The sequence below is a fragment of the Corvus hawaiiensis genome, chromosome 25 (assembly GCF_020740725.1).
Source record: "Corvus hawaiiensis isolate bCorHaw1 chromosome 25, bCorHaw1.pri.cur, whole genome shotgun sequence".
Lineage (NCBI taxonomy): Eukaryota > Metazoa > Chordata > Aves > Passeriformes > Corvidae > Corvus > Corvus hawaiiensis.
In genome coordinates, this window is record NC_063237.1 from 2,342,948 (window position 1) to 2,361,187 (window position 18,240).

Sequence of the window (18,240 nt, forward strand, 5' to 3'; positions counted from 1 at the left end):
ATAGAACATCATAATGTCTGGAAAATAAACCAGAGCTGCTGTTCAACGTCAGGGTGGGCTTTCACCCAGGACAGCTGGCAGGTGTCCAGATTCCCCTGTAGGGAGCCCATGCTTATTCCAAAGAGATGGCTCCAAAATTCCCGTTGCCATATAGCGAATTTAGCCCTCCTGTGTTTCAGAGAACTACAGCACATCTAGGGAGACAGCACCGAATTCCCACTGCCTGTGGTTATTACACAGTTAAGTGAAGGAGTCAGAATCCCCTCTGGTTAAGTCCTGTTTAGGCTGTCTGTCCTCCTAGTCAACAGCAGAATTATCGATACGTAGGAACAGATTTATATTCTGTATGTATATATAGATATACTGTGTCTGTGTTATGTCTATATAATATATATAATGTATATATAATACACATTCTGTATATATAGATACGTTATACAGAATATGACTATTAATTATAATTATTACATATTGTAATAGTTATAAAAGTCTATGACAATGTGTGTATGTATGTATTATGTATATATAATATATATGACATATATAAAAATATATTATCCTAGAATAATAGGGTTCTATGATAATATAATTTATATATATCTAATATATGATGTAAATATAGATATATAATAAAATTAGAGTTCTATGATACTATGTGTATAATATGTATATTATACATATATAATATATATTATATATAGCTATATTATTATAGCTCTTATATCTATATAATAGATCTAATAATATATTATATAATAGATAATATATATTATCATAGACCCATATAATTCTATAATGATATAAGTATATAATATGCATAGCTAGATATACTGTATATATATAGAAAGGAGGTAGGTGCTCATAAGGCATCTGCAAAACAGACTTGATTCAAAATTTCTGCAGAATCATTTTGGCTCCATGGATTCTGTCTATTTTCTCATGTAGTATTTCAGTTCAGCTTCTTAAAACTGAACGAGCCATTTATTATCAATAAGATACGGAAAAGAGAGATTTAAAATCTCTCTGGGATGGAGATAATAATAATCCTGAGGAAAGTGCAAATAAAGACAAATGCAGAGAGATAAAAGGCAGGAAATCCTTTATTGAATGGGTAAAGGCAGAGCCACAAACAGACTGTTTTCAAAATTAAAAACAAATACAAACAAGAGGCTAAAAATCAGAAAATTGTATTTTTCCCCCTCTCCTCAAGATGAATTCCAAAGCTTAATTTTGGCCGGATTTGTTATGCTTGCACAGCTTGGTTGGTACACCCGGGAGGAGGGAAACACCAGTCAGATACCAGAGTGGATAAACAATGAGCAAGGACATCCCTTCTCCGACCTCACTGCAGCTTTCAGAGAGGGGATGTGGGAGCAGCATGTTAAAACACAGTCTTTTTAAATCTCTTTTTTCCTTCTTTTTTTTCCCCTTTCCAGACCACTACTGTACAAAACCAAACAGAAATTTATAATAAATACCTAACACAAGAGGCTCAGTACATTGCTACAATCCTTCACTGAAGGGAAACATACATATATATATACATATATATAGCCTAATATATAACCTCTTAGACTTAAATCAGCGTAAAGGCTACTTGTTTTTACAGAAGCCTGGGGCAGGAATTCCACTTGGCATCACTCAGACCCCACACCTCAACAGAGCATCACTGCCTCTGGTTCCCCCCATCCCAGGGGGATCCCCCACCTTCTTCCTTGCTGGAAAAGCAGCAGGATTTGCCCTCAACAAGGAGTCTTTACATCTAGGAAGCTCCAGCTAAGCAGCTGCGCAGTGATTATAAAAAAACTGGAAAAGCCCCTTGGCGTGCACGACTCCTGTGTGATAAATACAGACGTTTTCCTTGGCACTGTCTCAGACTGATATTCCTGACCCATCCTAAATGCTGGTGGTGACACTGGAGAGGAAACACATGCTGGCTTTGAGTTAAAACCCTGCCAGACTCAGAGGGGAAAAAGAAAATAACCCTGCAAGGCTACATGACTTTAGCATCCAGCTATTTGTTAGAACTTAAATTCCTGGAGATTAATTAGCAGATGCAGAACATTGCCCAAAGGTAGGTCTGTACCACAGCCCAAACAGCTCTGCATCCAAACGCTGCAGCTGGCCTTTGGTTTTTTCCTCCCTTTCCTAAAAAAAATAAATGAGCCAAGCCCTTAATACCCTCAATCCTGGGCTGTAGCTCCCGTGGTTTTGATAGAATCATGTATGGGAGACGGAACAGGAATATTTCATGTTTTCAGGTAAATAGTAGGGTTTCTGTCTTCAATAGAGCAGCTCACCCCACCATCCCATTCCAAACCTGTCTGGACAGCGAGTAAAGGGTCTCACACGAGCTTGGCTCGCTCATGCAAAAGGGACAAGGAAAAGGATTCGCTCCATAAATGTGAATGGGGAATCTGAAACATCAAAAATTCCAGCCCTCCTCCCCTTCCTATAAGAAAAAGGCAGATCCCACTGGAAATTCAACATTTTGCTGCCAAGAAGGAAGCCAATGCAGGGTATGAGAGAGGAGCATGGAGATACTGAATTGCTCATCCAGCAATAGCAAAACCTTTCCAAATTCCATCCCGGCTCCCCAGGCACTGGCTGCTGCCAGCACATGGCCAGAGATTGCTTTGGAAAGGGCAAAGTTCAGGGTCTGAACAGCCATCTGTGCTGGGGCCAGGCAGCAGCTGGGCTGGTGAGAGGGATGTGGCTGCTTCCCACTGGGAAAGAGCAGCTCCAGCCTTGCCAGGCTTGGTTTTGGACTGAGAATTGCTTAAGCAAGGCTGGAGCTGGCACCAGATCTGAGCATCTTCACATATCCCAGGAAAGCAGAGGTGAACAGCAGCACTGGTCACCTCTGGCATGATCTACAGATCCTGGGCTCATCCCTGCTGCAAGCCAGGCTATTGAATTATCTCCAAAATTAGAGCAGAGCTGAAAAAATGAGCCCACAGGGGACTGAAAGCCAAGGATGGGAAAGGAAACGCTGGCACACCAGAGTGCCTGCTCCAGAGGGCATCCCAATACGCATTTCACAGTCAGAGCACTGCAGAATTAGGAATTAATTAATCCTCACAGTGGCCCTGTAAGACAGATCAGGTGTAATTAAGCCTTGGTTTTATAGCTGGGGAAACAGAGGTGTGGGGTAACAGCTCTAGGAATAACTGCAGATGCTAGGGGTGTTTGGAGATAGAGATTTGTCACCTTGTAGATTATAAATCCAGCAGAAACCACCAGGACCACCTCTCACCTGTCCTCCTGCCCAATTCATACTAGAATCTGGCCCTCAGCTTATTCCTTCTCCCATCCACACGAGCAATTCATCTCCCAAGTTAAACCCACAGCTGATAAAACACTCCTCATGCTCAAGAACACCCACGCTGCTGCAGGGAGGGGATGGCAACCCATTCCATGCCTTTTGTGAAGGGATCCCAGTTTTATCAGCAGACACCCACCCCGGACCTCCTTGACCTGCAGCTGGGATGGGGCGATGGCAAAACCAGGCTCCACATTTTCTCCAGTGCCAAACCCCAGCAAACCTTACAAAAGGAACCTGCAACCACATTCAACGACAGCTCTTCGGAAACACCCTACGGATACGCTTATTTTTCCCTTTAAGTTACAACTTGCCTGCGAGCAGCCAGCCAGAAAGAAAAGGAAGAAAGAAAGGAAAAGAAGTGATTCCTCCCTGTTTTGCCGCCATTATTCTCCCCTCTGAGGTAGACATCGATGCGGTGGGGATGAACCACTGGAAAGTGGTTATTTATCTGGCGAGCAAGCCCACGGCACCCTCGCTGTCCCGCCCCAGGGTGGTGGAAGCCTGTGGCACCCTTGACTCTGAGCACCCCGGCAGGGCTCAGCACTGACGCAGCACGCAGGCCGTGGTGGCCAGCGGTGGCCCTGGCGAGCTGCATTTCTCCGGGGCAGTGATTTTACCGGCGTAGTCAATGCAAGAGGCGTTGCGCGTCCGCACGCCCTCGCCGCACGTTTGGGAGCACGGGGACCAGGGACCCAGGCGCCAGAGAGGGCAGGGCATGTCTCCACAGGGCTTGATGTCCTCAGGCTTGAGGGATCTGTTGCAGGCTGAGGAGGTTTGACCCTCCACATCCCGGCAATCCACCGTCCGCCGCTGCCAGCCGGAGCCACACGTCTTGGAGCACTCAGACCAGTCACCCAGGACCCACTGGGAGGTCAGCATTGGTCGGATGACGTTGACTGACTTCTTCTCTTTGCCCTTCTGCTTGCTGAAAGGGACGTCCTTGGGGATGAAGAAGGTGTACTTGACTTTTGGTGGGAAGACCTCACTGGCAATTGTCAGCAGCTGGACGGTCAGGGGCTCTGGGAGCTGTCGGAAGCTCTGCAGCCTCTCCAGAGTCGTCATGGAGCCGCTGTATTTCAGGATTGTCCCTTTAATGAGGATGTCCTGCTCCATGGCTGAGATGGCAAAGTCTCCGTTCAGCAGGTACTTGCCCTCCAGGGTCTTCAGGGCCAGGTAATTCCCATCGTGCCGGATGCCTCGGTGGCTGCGCTGTTTGATGTCGATGTTGGTGGCTCCGGCGGGGATGGTGACAATGTCATTGTAGCCATATCTGCACACGAAAAAGGGACACGGTTATTTTTCAAGGCTTACTAACCCGTGTCGGGAACAGCACTTGGGATCCTGGCTCTGAAGCCATCTCTCTGTAACCCTGAGTGCTCAAGAGCCAGAAATATTGCAGATGTTCTAGATGAGAGCTCAGCTGGAAGATTTCACTGATTTCCATATGAAAATGAGCGATGCAATCAAATGAACAGCCCTGTGATTACCAGCCTAGGTGGGAAAGCCCCCTCACTCCCTACGTTTGGAGATGGTGAAGTGTTTGGGACTGCAAGCCTGCCACAGGTGATGCTGAAGGATGACATCGTCTACTGACAGATAATATGGAAATTATACAGAGGTAGCTATAGATACGGATACAGATATAGAACAACAGAATAGGAGGCAGTCTCTGCACCCTCAACTCACTTTTCGAAGGGTTTTGCAGCCACCACTACAACGCAGACGTAATCCCATTGGAGGATACAGAGGGCATTCCCATGCCAGGGAAACATCTTCCTGCAGAGCCAGCCAAGGCCCATCCCTGGAGCACCACAGCTCCCAGGACAGCACGCGGAAGGTTTCACTTGAGCCCTCAGCACTGTGACTCACACTGTGGGGCCAGCAGGATCGTTTTCCATGGATCCCCATGGTGGATGCTGCGGTCAGTAATTAGGTTCAGAGTATTTTGGAAAAAAGTCTTTGAGTCAAACTCTGTCCTCCGTCACCCTGGCCTCCCTCACTCTGATCTTAATGGGATCTCTTCTTGGCTGTAGCTCCTACGCTAATCTCCCTTTAGTCAACCACAAACAACTCACAGGAGAGTGGAAGCCCCGTTTCAGCTGTTCCCTGGAAGGAAAGCTTTTAGGAAATCTAATTTGACTGTGTGAGTCACCTCGCTGCATGGAATTGGACGGTTGGGCTTTTGTTACGGTTTCCCAACAAAAGCCTTAAACTCTGCTCTTTGGCAAAGCCACGGAGATGTTGGGTGAGGGAAGTGGCTGCCTCAGTGCCCTTGTCCCAGGATTCAAATTCACCCCCGAGCCCAGGGAAAAGTTATTCAATATTTACATCACACGTCAGCCCTTGAATATGCGTACAACTCACTGCACGGGGGTGAAACGTGTTTTGTAAACTTGTTGGGGCAGCAGATTTATTTGTGGTGGTGTACCGAGCCCGTCACATCAGTTATTATTTTAGGAAATAAGCTCTACTTGGCTTGTATAATTCTGCCCCGAAATAAACTGAGCTTAAGCCCCGGAGTCTGGGGAGGAGCCCAGGCTCTTGCGGTGCCAGCCGGCTGAGGATGCTGGCTTGGATCCTTATATATTCCTAGCCTAGAACTTCAGCCATAGAAAAAGGGGAATGAGAGAGGATGCTGGTTTTTCTCCCACAGCCCATCCCTGCAGAACCTTCTCCCTGGCGCCTCACTTGGATCTGTTGAGCGAGCCGGATATTTTCCTGCAAGTGGAGCCATTGCCACCGCACACCCCGCACTTGTCCAGCTTCTTGGAGGACCCAATGACGTGATCACAGCCAGCCTTGATGCACTGCCCGTGGACGCAGATGGAGAGGGTCTCTGGGCCACACAGCGTCCCATCGACCACCTGGGAAAGGGGGATGCAGAGGAGTAATGAGGGGATGAGTTCTGAAATGGGGTAAACAGGAGTGATTCCCATCACCAGGGATGTTACTGTGGTGATTCCCATCACCAGGAATCTTACTTTGGCCTCAAAGACTTTGAATTCGCTCCTCCCTCGGGCACGGCAGAAGAGTTTGCATCGGTCTCGGGGGGACACTCCTGCATACTTAGGAACCCACTCCAAGTGATTCCCTTCCAGATCCGTGAAGTTGTAGCTGTTGTACTTCTCACACTGCTGCTCCCGAAAGCTTTTCCCTGAAAGGAAAGGTGAAACATGGCCCAAAATCCACGGGAAGCTGGAAGGAGCTGCTGCCCTTAGCCATCACAGAGATGTGGGAGTGAGCTAAGGATAGTGGGAACACAGGGTGAGCGTGCAAGCAGAGGAGGAATGTCATGAAGGAGGGATCTCACACGCCTTCCATCAGCCAGAGAAGGTCACAGCCCCCAGCAGGAAGCTGTTGCTCCCCCCAGATATGAATATTCAAGAATGAGCAGAGCAATCCCTGTAATGCGTTCTGGAGGAGCAGGAGTGGGAGCTGAGCGTGCGGTTGGGAATTGTCATCCTTACCATCCAGCGGGCACTCTTCGGTGTGGCAGGACTGGTACTTGGTTCTCTGGCCCTCACAGTAGCTGCCGCCGTGCCGGGGCTTGGGGCTGTCGCAGTGGCGGTGGGAGAACTGGATGCCTCCCCCACAGCTCCGGGAGCAGGAGCCCCAGGCGCTCCACGGGCCCCAGCCGCCGTTCACCGCTGGCTGCAAGAGGCCAGGAGAAGCTGCTAAATCCATCTCTGAGCCTGTCCAGCCCCAGCTGCTCCCTCCCAGAGCATTCCCACCATCCCCCAGCGCCCCCATTACCTGGGGTTTCAGGGCATCCTGCTGCACACAGCGCCCGTCCCAGCACAGCCCCTCGGCTTTGCAGGGGGTTCCATCGGCCCAGGGCAAGCTGCCATTCTTGGTGTGGCAGAGGGGCTCCCCGCTGCCGGTCCTGCACCACAGCTGGGCGCAAATGTCCTCCTCCGTGGTGTTGGGGCAGTGCTGGAAGTCCTTGCCAAAGATCTGCTGGCATTGCTGGTCCAGGCTGTACAGGGCTCTTTGGCCGGGCAGCTCGGCAGGCAGGGAGATGGGCTGGGCTGGGGCATCCAGCAAGCAGTCACCTGGGCAAAGTTCAAGAGTTAGGCTGGAGGTGGATCTATCAGGGCTTGATGCCACTGACTGCACCAAACAGGTCTGTCCACGGTCTGGTTTGATTCCCCCTTCACCCCACACACCCCTCCAGACATTGCAAAGAACCGGAGCAATTAAGGAAAAGGTTGTTTTGAGTGATGAGGTAGCTGACTGAGCCTTACCATGCCCTCCGTCCAGGAACTCGGTGAGGTACATGGCGCTGCAAGGAGACCAGGGCTGGGTCTTGTTCAAGTGGACGAAGAGCGCGGCCATCACGTGGTGCTCGCCAAGGGGCCCGAAGAGCCGCTCGCAGTTCTTGGAGTCGTCGTGGGGCATGCTGAGCACGTGGCCTGGGAGGGAGCAGAGAGCATGGCAGAGCTGAGCTCCCCAGCCCAGCTGCTGCTCCTCAGCAGATGGTGCGTGGGAGCATCTGTAAGGTATCAGGCAGCTCCTACTTCTGCAAAAGCTTTTTCCTTCCATAAATCAGAAGGAATAAAAAGCTGCTTTCTCTGTCTCAGTGGTACAGCCTGCTGTGTGCAGGGCAAAGCAGCCCAAACTTGTAGAAACCCGGAATGGTTTGGGACAAAAGGGAATTAAAGCTCATCTTGTTCCACCCCCTGCCAAGGACAGGGACACCTTCCACTATCCCAAGGTGCTCCATGCCCCGTCCAACCTGACCTTGAATGTTCCCATGGATGTGGCAGCCACAGCTTCTCTGGGCAAAAATTAGTCGGTGCAGGAATGGCAAACCAAGGGAGAGACGTGCTTGATCCCATGCCTGAACTCATCACAGCAGGTAAGTCATAGAATCATTAAGGTTGGAAAAGACCTCCAAAATCCTCAAGTCCAACCTGTGACCAATCCCCACCTTGTCAACCACACCAGAGCACTGAGTGCCATGTCCAGGCATTTCTTGAACAACTCCGGGGGTGGGAACTCCACCACCTCCCTGGGCAGCCCCTTCCAATACTTGACAACCCTTCCAGTGAAGAAATTCTTCATGAATTGGTGCAAATGCACCAATTTACAACAATTTGGGCACTTCTCAGTGTTTCTGCTGGTGCAAACCAGCTTTTGTCAGTGCCAGAAGCTCCCCACGGCTTAGTGGGTGGTCCCCAGACAAGAGATGCTGGTGCTGGGCTGTGCCACAACCCCTCCCAGCAGCAGGTTGGAAGAAGCAGACTTCCCCTTGGGAAGGGACGTGTTACCCAGTTCATGAGCCAGGGTGTAGGCTGCCTGCAGGCCCTCGTCCTCGATCACGGAGCAGCTCTTGTTGCGGTCGCACATGGTGCCGATGTCCGCCACTCCCAGCGTGTCGCAGCTCTGGTGTCCGCAGAAATCCTGTTTGTGCCGGGCAGGGGGAGCGGTCAGCAGGGGAAGGGTGTCCCAAATTCAGTCCCAACATCTCTGTGGGCAACCCACCACTGGTCTGCACCCCAAAGGAAACCACCCCCCCAGCTGCTTTGCTGCAAGCTCCGTTCTTTGCACGGCAGGGCATCGACCTCCGTGGCCAACCCCCCTCTCTCCCTCCATGGATGCTTTGACCCCTTTCCTTTCCACCCTGGAGCATTCCCCAGGGATGCTGACCTGTCTGGTGAGGAGGATGGCAGTGTCGTAGTGCTCTGGGTGCCGGTCGCTCGGGGGGTTGAACCTTTGCTGCCAGCTGCAGAAGTTGCGCAGGGTGAGCCCCCCATTGTCGGACACCTCCGGCCCCGCCGTTGCCTCCTCCACCACCAGCACCTTCACCACCACCAGGTTGATGGAGTTCCTCAGGCTGGGGTGCTTGTAGATGCGAGCTGCCATGGACATCAGGGTCAGGACATGGTTCTGTGGGGGAAGAGATGGCCAGGCAGAGCCTGGGTAAAACCTCTGCTACGGGGCAATTTTTTTTGATTGAAAAGAAGGAATCAGCCTCATTTATGAAGCCCATGACATCTAGACCATGGGCTGATGGAGTCAGCACTGCCTTTCCTGTATGTGATACTTTACACCTTGTGCTGGTGGACAAGCCCTGCATCCCCTTCTCCAAACGCTGTGTCTCCCCTCCCATGGAGCCTTTGCACCTAGAAATCCCTCTGGAAGAAATTCCTTGGGGAAAACCTCAGCATTCTGGAGAGTTCTGTGCATATTCCTAAAGCATTAACCCTGCCCTCACTGCCCCAGGGCAGGAGCCTCATCTTCCTCACACACATCTTGCTGGTGCAAAACCACCCAGTAAAACTTCTGCCTGTGCTGGTCAGAGGGTTTGAATCCGACATCCTTGGTGACAAACTGGGACTAAAACACTTTGACAGCCAAGTCTTTGCCCGGCAGCATCCCCTGCTCGGTGATGAGCAGGGATTACTTCATATGTCAAAAGCGCCAGCAATGTTTAGGCTGATGTAAACATCTTATCGGAGCATCAGAATTCCTCCTCTTCTTGGCATCCTCACGGCCCGGAGTCAGGAGAAAAAAATGCAGCTATTACACAATATAGTATTGGGAAAGAGAAAGTGGCTTCTCTCCTCCCCAGACAAATTACACCCTGCGGTCTCAATTCAGAGCCTAATTAAACTGGAAGGACTCGATGGGAGCCCTCTCCGACAGCCAAGTTTCACCCAAAATACATTTCCTGAGCAAAGCTGACTCTGTGTGCCCATCCATCACAGGACTGCCAGGACAATGCCATTTTCTGAGACACAAAATGCTGTTTCCTTAGCAAATGAGGGAGATGGAGAGGGAGATACAGCATATTTGCTGCACTGAGAGCCACTTGCCCAGGGCACTTGTGGCTATTTTAAATTATTCTGCCACATTTTATCCCACCACCGGCAGCTCCATGTAAACAGATGTTTTGTTTCAACAAGACATGTCCCAAGTCCTCCCCGGCTCATTATCCAAGGGCAGGCCCCAGCAAAGCTGATGGGAGCAGTGAATAGACTGGTTTATTTAGACTGGCCAGATCTCTACGCCGTGACTCACATCCCAGCCCGGAGCATGCAACTCATGTCATGGAGAAGTCACCACAGAGGCAAGAAATCCAGGCGAGACCCCCACAAGTGTTTGCTCCATGAAACCTGGGGGAATTGTTCACCCTGTGGGGAAAGTCCATTGGGAACCTCGCTAAAAATATCACAAAGCCTTCCTAAAATTACACCCCTGAAGATCTAGAAGGATGCTCTGCACTGGAGCTGCCCATCATGGGATCACCCGTCATTTCCAAGGGAATAAATCCAGCCGCATCCTTTTCTGACCCATTAGAGGGTTCTGTCCGTAACAGTAGATTTGACCTGGGAGATCTCAGTTCATACCACAAATCCCCCAGGACACCAACCCTCACATCCTCAGGGGTACATCCAGCCAAAAACCTCTTTCAGCAGCAGGAACAGAGGGACTTGGAAAACATCTGTCCACCTTCCCTGTGTGTGGAAAGGGAAGATGGAAAGCAAACCAAACAAACAGCTATTTAGTGAAGATTAAAAGGTCAAATTCACTTGTTCCACCATCTGGTATCTATTTATACCCATCCCCGGCCCGTGCAGGAGTTGGTTGGGTTTCAGATGGACCCTGACTGCTCTGGGGAGAGCAGCAATCCACCTGCACTGCCTCGGCTTGGCCACGGGCTTGAAGCCATGGCCAAACGCAAATTACGGGATCCTCAGGGCTCGGGAGAGGCCAGCTGAGCACTTTTGGCCAACAACTGGCTGTGGATGGGCCGAGTCCTGCTGGTCCCATCCTCCTTCTGCCTTTGCAAACAGGCTCTGGCTTGACCATGCACTCGGGAGGGAATGCTGCCTTCTCCGGGGTTTCCTTCCCAGCACTGAGGCTGAGGATGTGGGTATTGGGATCAGGTGCAGGGCAGGATTTTGGGTTGGGTTTGGGGAGCCCAAGGCTGCAAACAGACTGGTTTCTGCATTCCTGCCAGGCACTGCAGGCACAAGGAGTTTTGCTGCCGTTTCCAACCAGCATCCTGGGAGATCTGGCAGGATGTCTGGTAAACACAGCTGGAAAGTTGGCCTCTCACCTGCTCTGGGGGGAGAGGACGCCAGTGTGAGCCAGAGAGGGTCGTGCAGTATCCCTTCTCTGCCCCATGCACTGCATTTACGCCAAGGCACTATGGAGGGTGATGCCCCCACAAACCTCGCGCCCCTTTTCCCCCCAGCTGCAGTCCTGGGCTCCCTCTGCTCTCAACATCAAATTCCACCCACTTCCCCCTAAAAATGAGGAGGGATGACTTTTGCCTGACACACCTGCACTACAGCAGCCCCGATATCCCTCCCGCCTCAGCATCCCTGTGTCTGGGAGAGCCCTGCCCTGAGCCAGACACTGCCTGCCAGGAGCCTTCCAGCAGCAAACTGCACAGGCAGAGGGACAGGAAAAATAAATACGAATCAGAGCAAGGGGAACTGAAGTGGTTGTCTTTACCCTCGTAACACTGAAGGATTTAGGTTTCTGATACAGGCTCTTGCAAAGTCTCTGCTTACATTCCCTTTCATGGGAACCACTCAGAAGCTGAAGGCTGCAAAGATCCCCAAACGCTGGGGTTTATTTTTAATTATTATTTTGATGGGTGAAACTGCTCTTCCCCAGACACTGTTACTGTGGTATGCACAGAATGGTTTAACATTGCTGGACCCACCCAGAACAGAAGGACAGCAGGGAGCACCCACAGAACACCCCAGCACAACTCGCCTCCCTCCAACATGCTCCCCCAACGTGTGGGGAGCAATGTTCAGCCCAGCCTGGGGCTGTAGGAATTGTAGGATCCAATTATTGGTTGGATTTGGTTGGGCTTTTTCCCCTGCTTTCTCCCTAGAAGCCAACATTTCTGCAGAGGAGGGAAAAGAAGACAGAAATGCTGAGATTCTGGAGCACGGACACATGGAAGGCAGCAAACCCAGGGTCAGACGCAAGGACTGTCCAGCTTTTAAAAATCAACTAGTAAAAACATCCCAGGCTGTCCCTTTCCCCCAAAGCACCATCTGTGAGCTCACCCCTGGCTTGGGTGCCCAGGGGCTGCTGGCTGCCCTGCCAGCTACTCCTGTGGTTTCAAGCCCGGGGCAAGAATTCCCTTGCAAAAATGTGGGAGGCAGCCGAGGGAAATGGGGGGCAAGCCAGGGGAGAGTGGAATACCTTGCCAGCCTGCCTGCCCTCCTGCCTTCCTGGCTCTCTGTCCATCCCTGTTCCGTCTGCCACATGATTTTCCCCCCCTTTCTCTTTGCCGGGTATTTGGGGCTGAACCACAAAAGCAGCAATCACCCGTGTTCAAGGCAGGGGAAACTGAGGCACACCCAGACTGTCCCCACCTCCCCAGAGGCACAGATGGAGTAAAACCCCATCCTGAGAGCATCCCAGAGCAGGAGTGCTACAGTTTGGGAGTTGCTTCAGTGGGAGCCAGCTCCCTTCAGGCTGCACAGTTCATTCCGAAGCCCTGAAATGCAGCAGCTGTTGAATGTCCTGGCGTCAGGCAAGTGCACCAGCCAGAGGAATATTTAGGGAGGCTCCCTGGTCCTCCAGCCCCCTGCCCCGAAGTGGATGCAGGCTCAGGGTCACACTCAGAGGACAAATCCCAGAAGAAAAGCTGGCGGATGGCATCATCATCCTTGCAGGTCCCTCTTTGCAAAGATCCCCTTTAATCCCACTCCAGTTGCCTCTGGGATGGGTTTAGGAGGGGCTGGCTTCTTTTGTCAAGGGATTAAGCAAATATACCCACTCACGCTGCAAAATACCCTAAAGCAAGCCTAAGAGCCGGACATGAGGGGACGGGGGCTCCAGGGTGGCTTTGGATTTACCTCCAGTCGATCTGGGTGTGGGAGAGCCGGCAGCAGGACCCCGGCAATGCCCCGTGCCCTGCACTCCAGCACCTGTCTGGTCTTAGAGGGAAGGGTTTGCAACAGCACTCCTAAAACCTTGTACATCTGCCTGGAAAAAACACAGAAGTCAGCAAGGAATCCCAGCTTTTCCAGACTGATCTGATTCTGCTGTGGTCCTCAGTCATTACCAGCCCCTGGAATCAGGAACGGCAGATTCCTCACTTGCAAGAGGAGAAGGGAAAGGGGATCACAGCCATCGTGCTGGCGGAGGAAAGCCTGGAAATACGTCTCATCTGCACCCAAGAGACTGGAGAAATCCCACCACAGGAATCCCGTTTGGCTGCCAACTGGCTGGGGATGCTGCAGCTGGGTTTTGGAACCGCCTGGTGCTTTAGGTGTCTTGGCAAATGTTCCTGAGCCATGCAGAGCATCCTTGCAAGTGCAGCCCAGCTGCAGGTGCTCGGCCCTTCTGCAGAGCAGCAGGATCAGCCCCGTCTCCTGCCTCAGCTCCCCCTACTCAAACCCCCACTTAATTCTGTGAGTGATGCTCACAGTCCCTTTGTTTTCAAGCATTTGGGATCCTCTGCAAGAAAAATGCAAAAACTCGTGTGTCCAGCCTAGAGCCTCGCTCCCATCCCTGTAGGAAGGCTCTTCCCAGTCACTGCAGGTTGAATCCTGCTCCATCCTCACAGGATTTATTGCCCAGCACTGTCCTGCTGCTAATGCCCCCCCAGTACCCCATCCCCTGCAATCATCAAGCCCAAACAATGATTAAACCCCCAAATTTCAGGTCTAGTTCTGCTCTCACTTCACCATTCCCTCCTGGTTTACACAAAAGTATTGATGAAGGTAGAACAAGCTCTTATTACCTAAATTAGGGCACCAGCTGAGCTATAAGGCTCAAATTGATTAGAAATAAATCACTAACAGCATTTTCCCACCAAGAGCATGGCATTGATTATAACTCACAATGCTTGAGCGCATCTTAGGGTGACTCTTCTGCTCGAGCTGTTACAACTTATGCAAGAAAATAACTGGGAATACAAACAATGCTGGTGACCTTTACTAAATATTTGGTAATTAAAGTGTGGTTACGGGAAGAAAAGTCATTATATAAATGTGGTTTGTTCTGACTCAACATTTCTACTCCCTGGGCATCTCCCCTAGTCAGCTCTCTAAGATCTCACCAGCACTTGCCACTGCTTTTTTCAACCCACAAAAAAAGGTATTTAGGGAGAAGCACGATGGCTATGCTGCTCCCTGCATTTTTGTTCCAGAGAACAAAAGACACAGAAACACAGCAGGTGGCTTTTTGGTTGTTTTCAGCTGCTACGCCAGAGCTGGTGGAAGTTTTCTCCCAAATATTTTAACATGCTGTTGCTCTATTCATCCAAAACAAGATCTTTAAAGGTTTCCCTCCCATCCCTGAGAGCTGATGCAAAGATACTGCTCTTGGGGCCAAGGAAATGATGGTAAAATGGGAACCAACCAGGCAGCATCATCCAGCCCAGGGCTGGAACAGCCAAACCAGGGCAGGCTGCCAGTGCTCCAGCCCCTTGGTTATGTGTAGGTGCCGTTTCCTCTCCTGCTGCCTTCACAGATTTACCCACAGGGTTGTTCCTTTTCCCCCAGCTCAGGCTGGGCATTATCAGGATTTCTCCAACCCAAATACATCACCTGATTTCTAGAAATTTAGAGACCCTTGGGTCTTGCTTTAAAACCATCAGGTGCCCAGCTGGGTGCAGAAGGTTCACTGTACTATTTTTCTTGTCCTCCTGGGGAATCAGAGACCAACTTCACACTATAGGGAGGGTAATTCCCACCACCATTTATATGTCTGTTGCTTAAAAATCCAGCTTACTCCACTTCAAACTCTTTTCTGAGTGCTGTGAGCACTCGGGGTATCACCCCTCACTCACTGACCCTCTGCTATCTGCTCCTGGCAACCTGCCTTGGCAGCAAAACCAAGCAAGGGGCAAAACCAGAGTGATGCTGAGCAGCTGAAATCAGCTGGAGCCCCAAGGTTTAGCATTTCCCAAGGTCCAGCCTGGCCTGAGCAGGGCTGGCATTAAAACACTGCTTTGTTAGGAGCGGAGAAGCCCCTGGGGGAAGGATAAAGTCGGTAGAAGTGGCAAAGCCAGGCTGCCAAAGTGCAGCCCCTGCTTTCAGCTGCTCCCTGCTCTTGAGCTCCGGCTTCAAGAACTCTTCTCCCAGCCCCAAGCCCAAGCAACAGAGAATGAGCAACTTCAGTGCACAGTTATCCCTTGCAAAGACCGCAGAGCATTTCCCAGGGTGCAAACCTGAATTTGGACCTGAACCACCCATCCCTGCAGGGTAGGGGCGGGGAGCTGGCTTTGCCAGAGGCATGAAAAATGACCTGGTGCTGATGAATGAGGCACATCAACAGCCCGGGAGATGGGTGTGGGGGCTGAGGCACCACGGTCTCTGCTCCTGGGGTCTCCCCAAAGCCTGCTCGGGGCAGGGTCTCCGCAGACAGAGTGTTTAAGGAGGGTGAGAATTCCCGGCGCTGGTGGCTGAGGGAAAGAGCTGTTCATCCATCTGCTCAGCTGCTAACAGGTGGCTCAGGAGCGGGACTGCGCATTACTCAGCTCCTGGTTTATTTACTATCTGGCCCCGGCTCCCACCCGGAAGGGAGTTCAGCCCATTGCTTTGCAGCGCGGCTCTTTCCTTGTAGCAGGAAGGGCATTAACCCGCTCTGTTCCCCACCTTTGCGGACACCAGGCTGATGGGACATCACAGTGCCCGCTGTGTGCAGAAACAGGCTCGCCGGGATGGATGCTGGGTCTGGGAAAGGGTCCCCAAACACTGACTGAACCCCACAGATCAACACTGCAGCCTTTGCCCGGAGACTTACAGCCCCTACACAGCAAGGGAAGGTGGGCACCAAGGTCCCCCCGCCCCGCCCCTCGCCCGCTCAAAGTTGTCCCTGGTGTCCCGGGGCTGGGGCGACGGGGAGGGCGAGGGGGGACCCGGCAGCGGGCAGGCAAGCGGGAGGACAGGAGGGGACTGAGAGGCAGCAGGGCTGGGGGAGGAGAGGCAACGGGGATGGGGACAGGAGACAGCGGGATGAAGGGGATGAAGGGATGCACGTGTAGGGAGGACGGAGGATGGGGGGATGAAGGCGATAGAGACGCAGCGGGAACGCAGGAGTGAAGATGGGGGGAGGCGGAGAGGCGGCTGGGATGGGGACAGCAAGGGACGGAAGGATGCAGAGGCTGTGGGGACGAAAGAGCTGCAAACAGGACAGGCGCAAGCGAGGACAGAAGGATGCGGGCAGGGGGGACGGCAGACCCCGCCAGCCCTTACCTCCACGTCCTCCCCGTAGAACCGCACCATGGACGCGTCAGCCACCAGCAGCGTCTCCACGTACCGCGCCTGCGAGACGAACCGCTTGGCCCTGGCGAGCGGCTCCGCGCTGCCGCTGCCGGCGGGACGCGCTCCCGGCGGGGCCGCCCGGCGCCGCAGCCGGTGCAGCCGCCTCCAGGGCGGCCCGGGCGCGGCGAGCCCGAGCGGCTGCAGCTCGTAGGCCGCCCCGTCCAGCAGGAAAGCGGCGCTGAGGCCGCCGCCGCCGCAGCTGCTGAGCACGGCGGGGGCGTCGGGGCTCCCCTCGACGGCGCCCGCGTAGAAGCAGCCCCGGCGCGGCGGCGGCGGCGGGCGGCGGCCCCCCAGGCGCTGGAGGCGGAGGCGGGGGGCCAGGAACGCGTTGTCGGGGCGGAGGCGGAGGACGACGGCGCGGCCGAAGGCGGCCAGGCGCAGGGCCAGCTGCCCCGACGGCGCGGGCAGGCGGGCGGGCAGCACCGGCTGCGCGTCCCGCGGGGGCGGCGGCGGCAGCGCCCACGCGTGGCACAGCAGCAACAGGTGGAGGGGGGCCCGGCCGCCCAGCAGCACCCGCCGCCCCATCCCGGCACGGCCCCGCACCCCCCGGGCTCTCCCCCGCAGCCTCCGCGCCGGCCGCCGAGCCCGCTGTATTTATACTTTCTCCCCCCGGCTTTGACATAAGAGGTTTATTTTTGATCTCTCGCTGTTCTCCCCACTCCCCTCCCCTGCCAGCCGGAGCCTGGGGGAGGAGGAGAAGTGAAAGAGAGAGAGAGAGAGAGAGAGAGAGAGAGAGAACGCAGCCGAAAAAAAAAAAAAAAGGGAAAAAAAACCACGACAAAAAAAAAATCCAACTCCCCCCCCCCCCAAAAAAAAAAAAAATAGGGAAAAAAAAAAAGAAAAAAAAAAGAAGATGGAGAAGCACAGAAGAAAAAAAAAAAAAAGAAAAAAAGAAAAAAAAAAAAAAAGGAAAAAAACCGAAAAACCCCAACCCACTTTTGGATACGATTTGAAGCCAATCAGGCGCCGGCAGCCCCGCCTGCCTCCAAGTGTCAACTCCAGCCTGTTGCTCTCCCTGTATTAACCCCTTCTTCAGCCCTAGCGCTGCCCGCACGGGTCTGGTCCTACCCAGGCTCAGGGGGTCCTGCCCCTGGGACAGGGGCTGGCACACTTCCCCTCCACCACCATGGAAGGATTTACTCCAGAGGGCTGATTCTCAGCATCCCTTCCCAGCTGGAAAGCACCCGGCCCGTGCCAGCTGGAGAGCATCTCGTTTCAGAAGGTGCCTCGGGAGGTTCCCATGTCCTTCCCTTAGCCAGGGACAGAGAGGGCTTTGGGCCCCAGGGAAAACTCCAACAGGACACACGTACAAGGAGTTTCCATGCTCTGAACCAACAGCTGGATCCACATGGGGTTTCCTCCAGCTGGAATAAGACAACGGGCTAAATCAGACTTGTGGAAAATACCTATGAGAATAATACAATGCAGCCAGCTCCTCCTGTTGCTCTTTTTTTTTTGTTTGTTTCTCTGTGTGTGTTGTGTGACTTCATTTACAAACCCTTCATTCACCCCGTTTCAGACTGAATTCGAATTCCCAACTGAATTCCCTTGCAGTGAGGGAAAATCCTGCAGCAATATAAAAGTCTCAGGCTGTAAATCCAGGTAGCTGCTGTGTGCTCAGCGTGGCAAACACCAGGAGATGGGCAGAAACATTCTGTCCCTGGC

General features: G+C 52.6%; 1 protein-coding gene across 1 annotated transcript; it reads right to left on the reverse strand.

The window, feature by feature from the left end:
- Positions 1-1,082: 1,082 nt before the first annotated feature.
- Positions 1,083-17,115, reverse strand: ADAMTS8 (ADAM metallopeptidase with thrombospondin type 1 motif 8). The gene is made up of 9 exons (XM_048328931.1): positions 16,507-17,115; positions 8,975-9,214; positions 8,596-8,728; positions 7,570-7,737; positions 7,079-7,377; positions 6,793-6,976; positions 6,307-6,479; positions 6,014-6,189; positions 1,083-4,595 (listed from the first exon to the last, which is right to left on the reverse strand). Exons 1-9 carry the CDS (start codon positions 17,098-17,100, stop codon positions 3,863-3,865), a joined length of 2,700 nt encoding a protein of 899 aa, XP_048184888.1. The 5' UTR covers positions 17,101-17,115; the 3' UTR covers positions 1,083-3,862.
- Between the last annotated feature and the right edge of the window lie 1,125 nt (positions 17,116-18,240).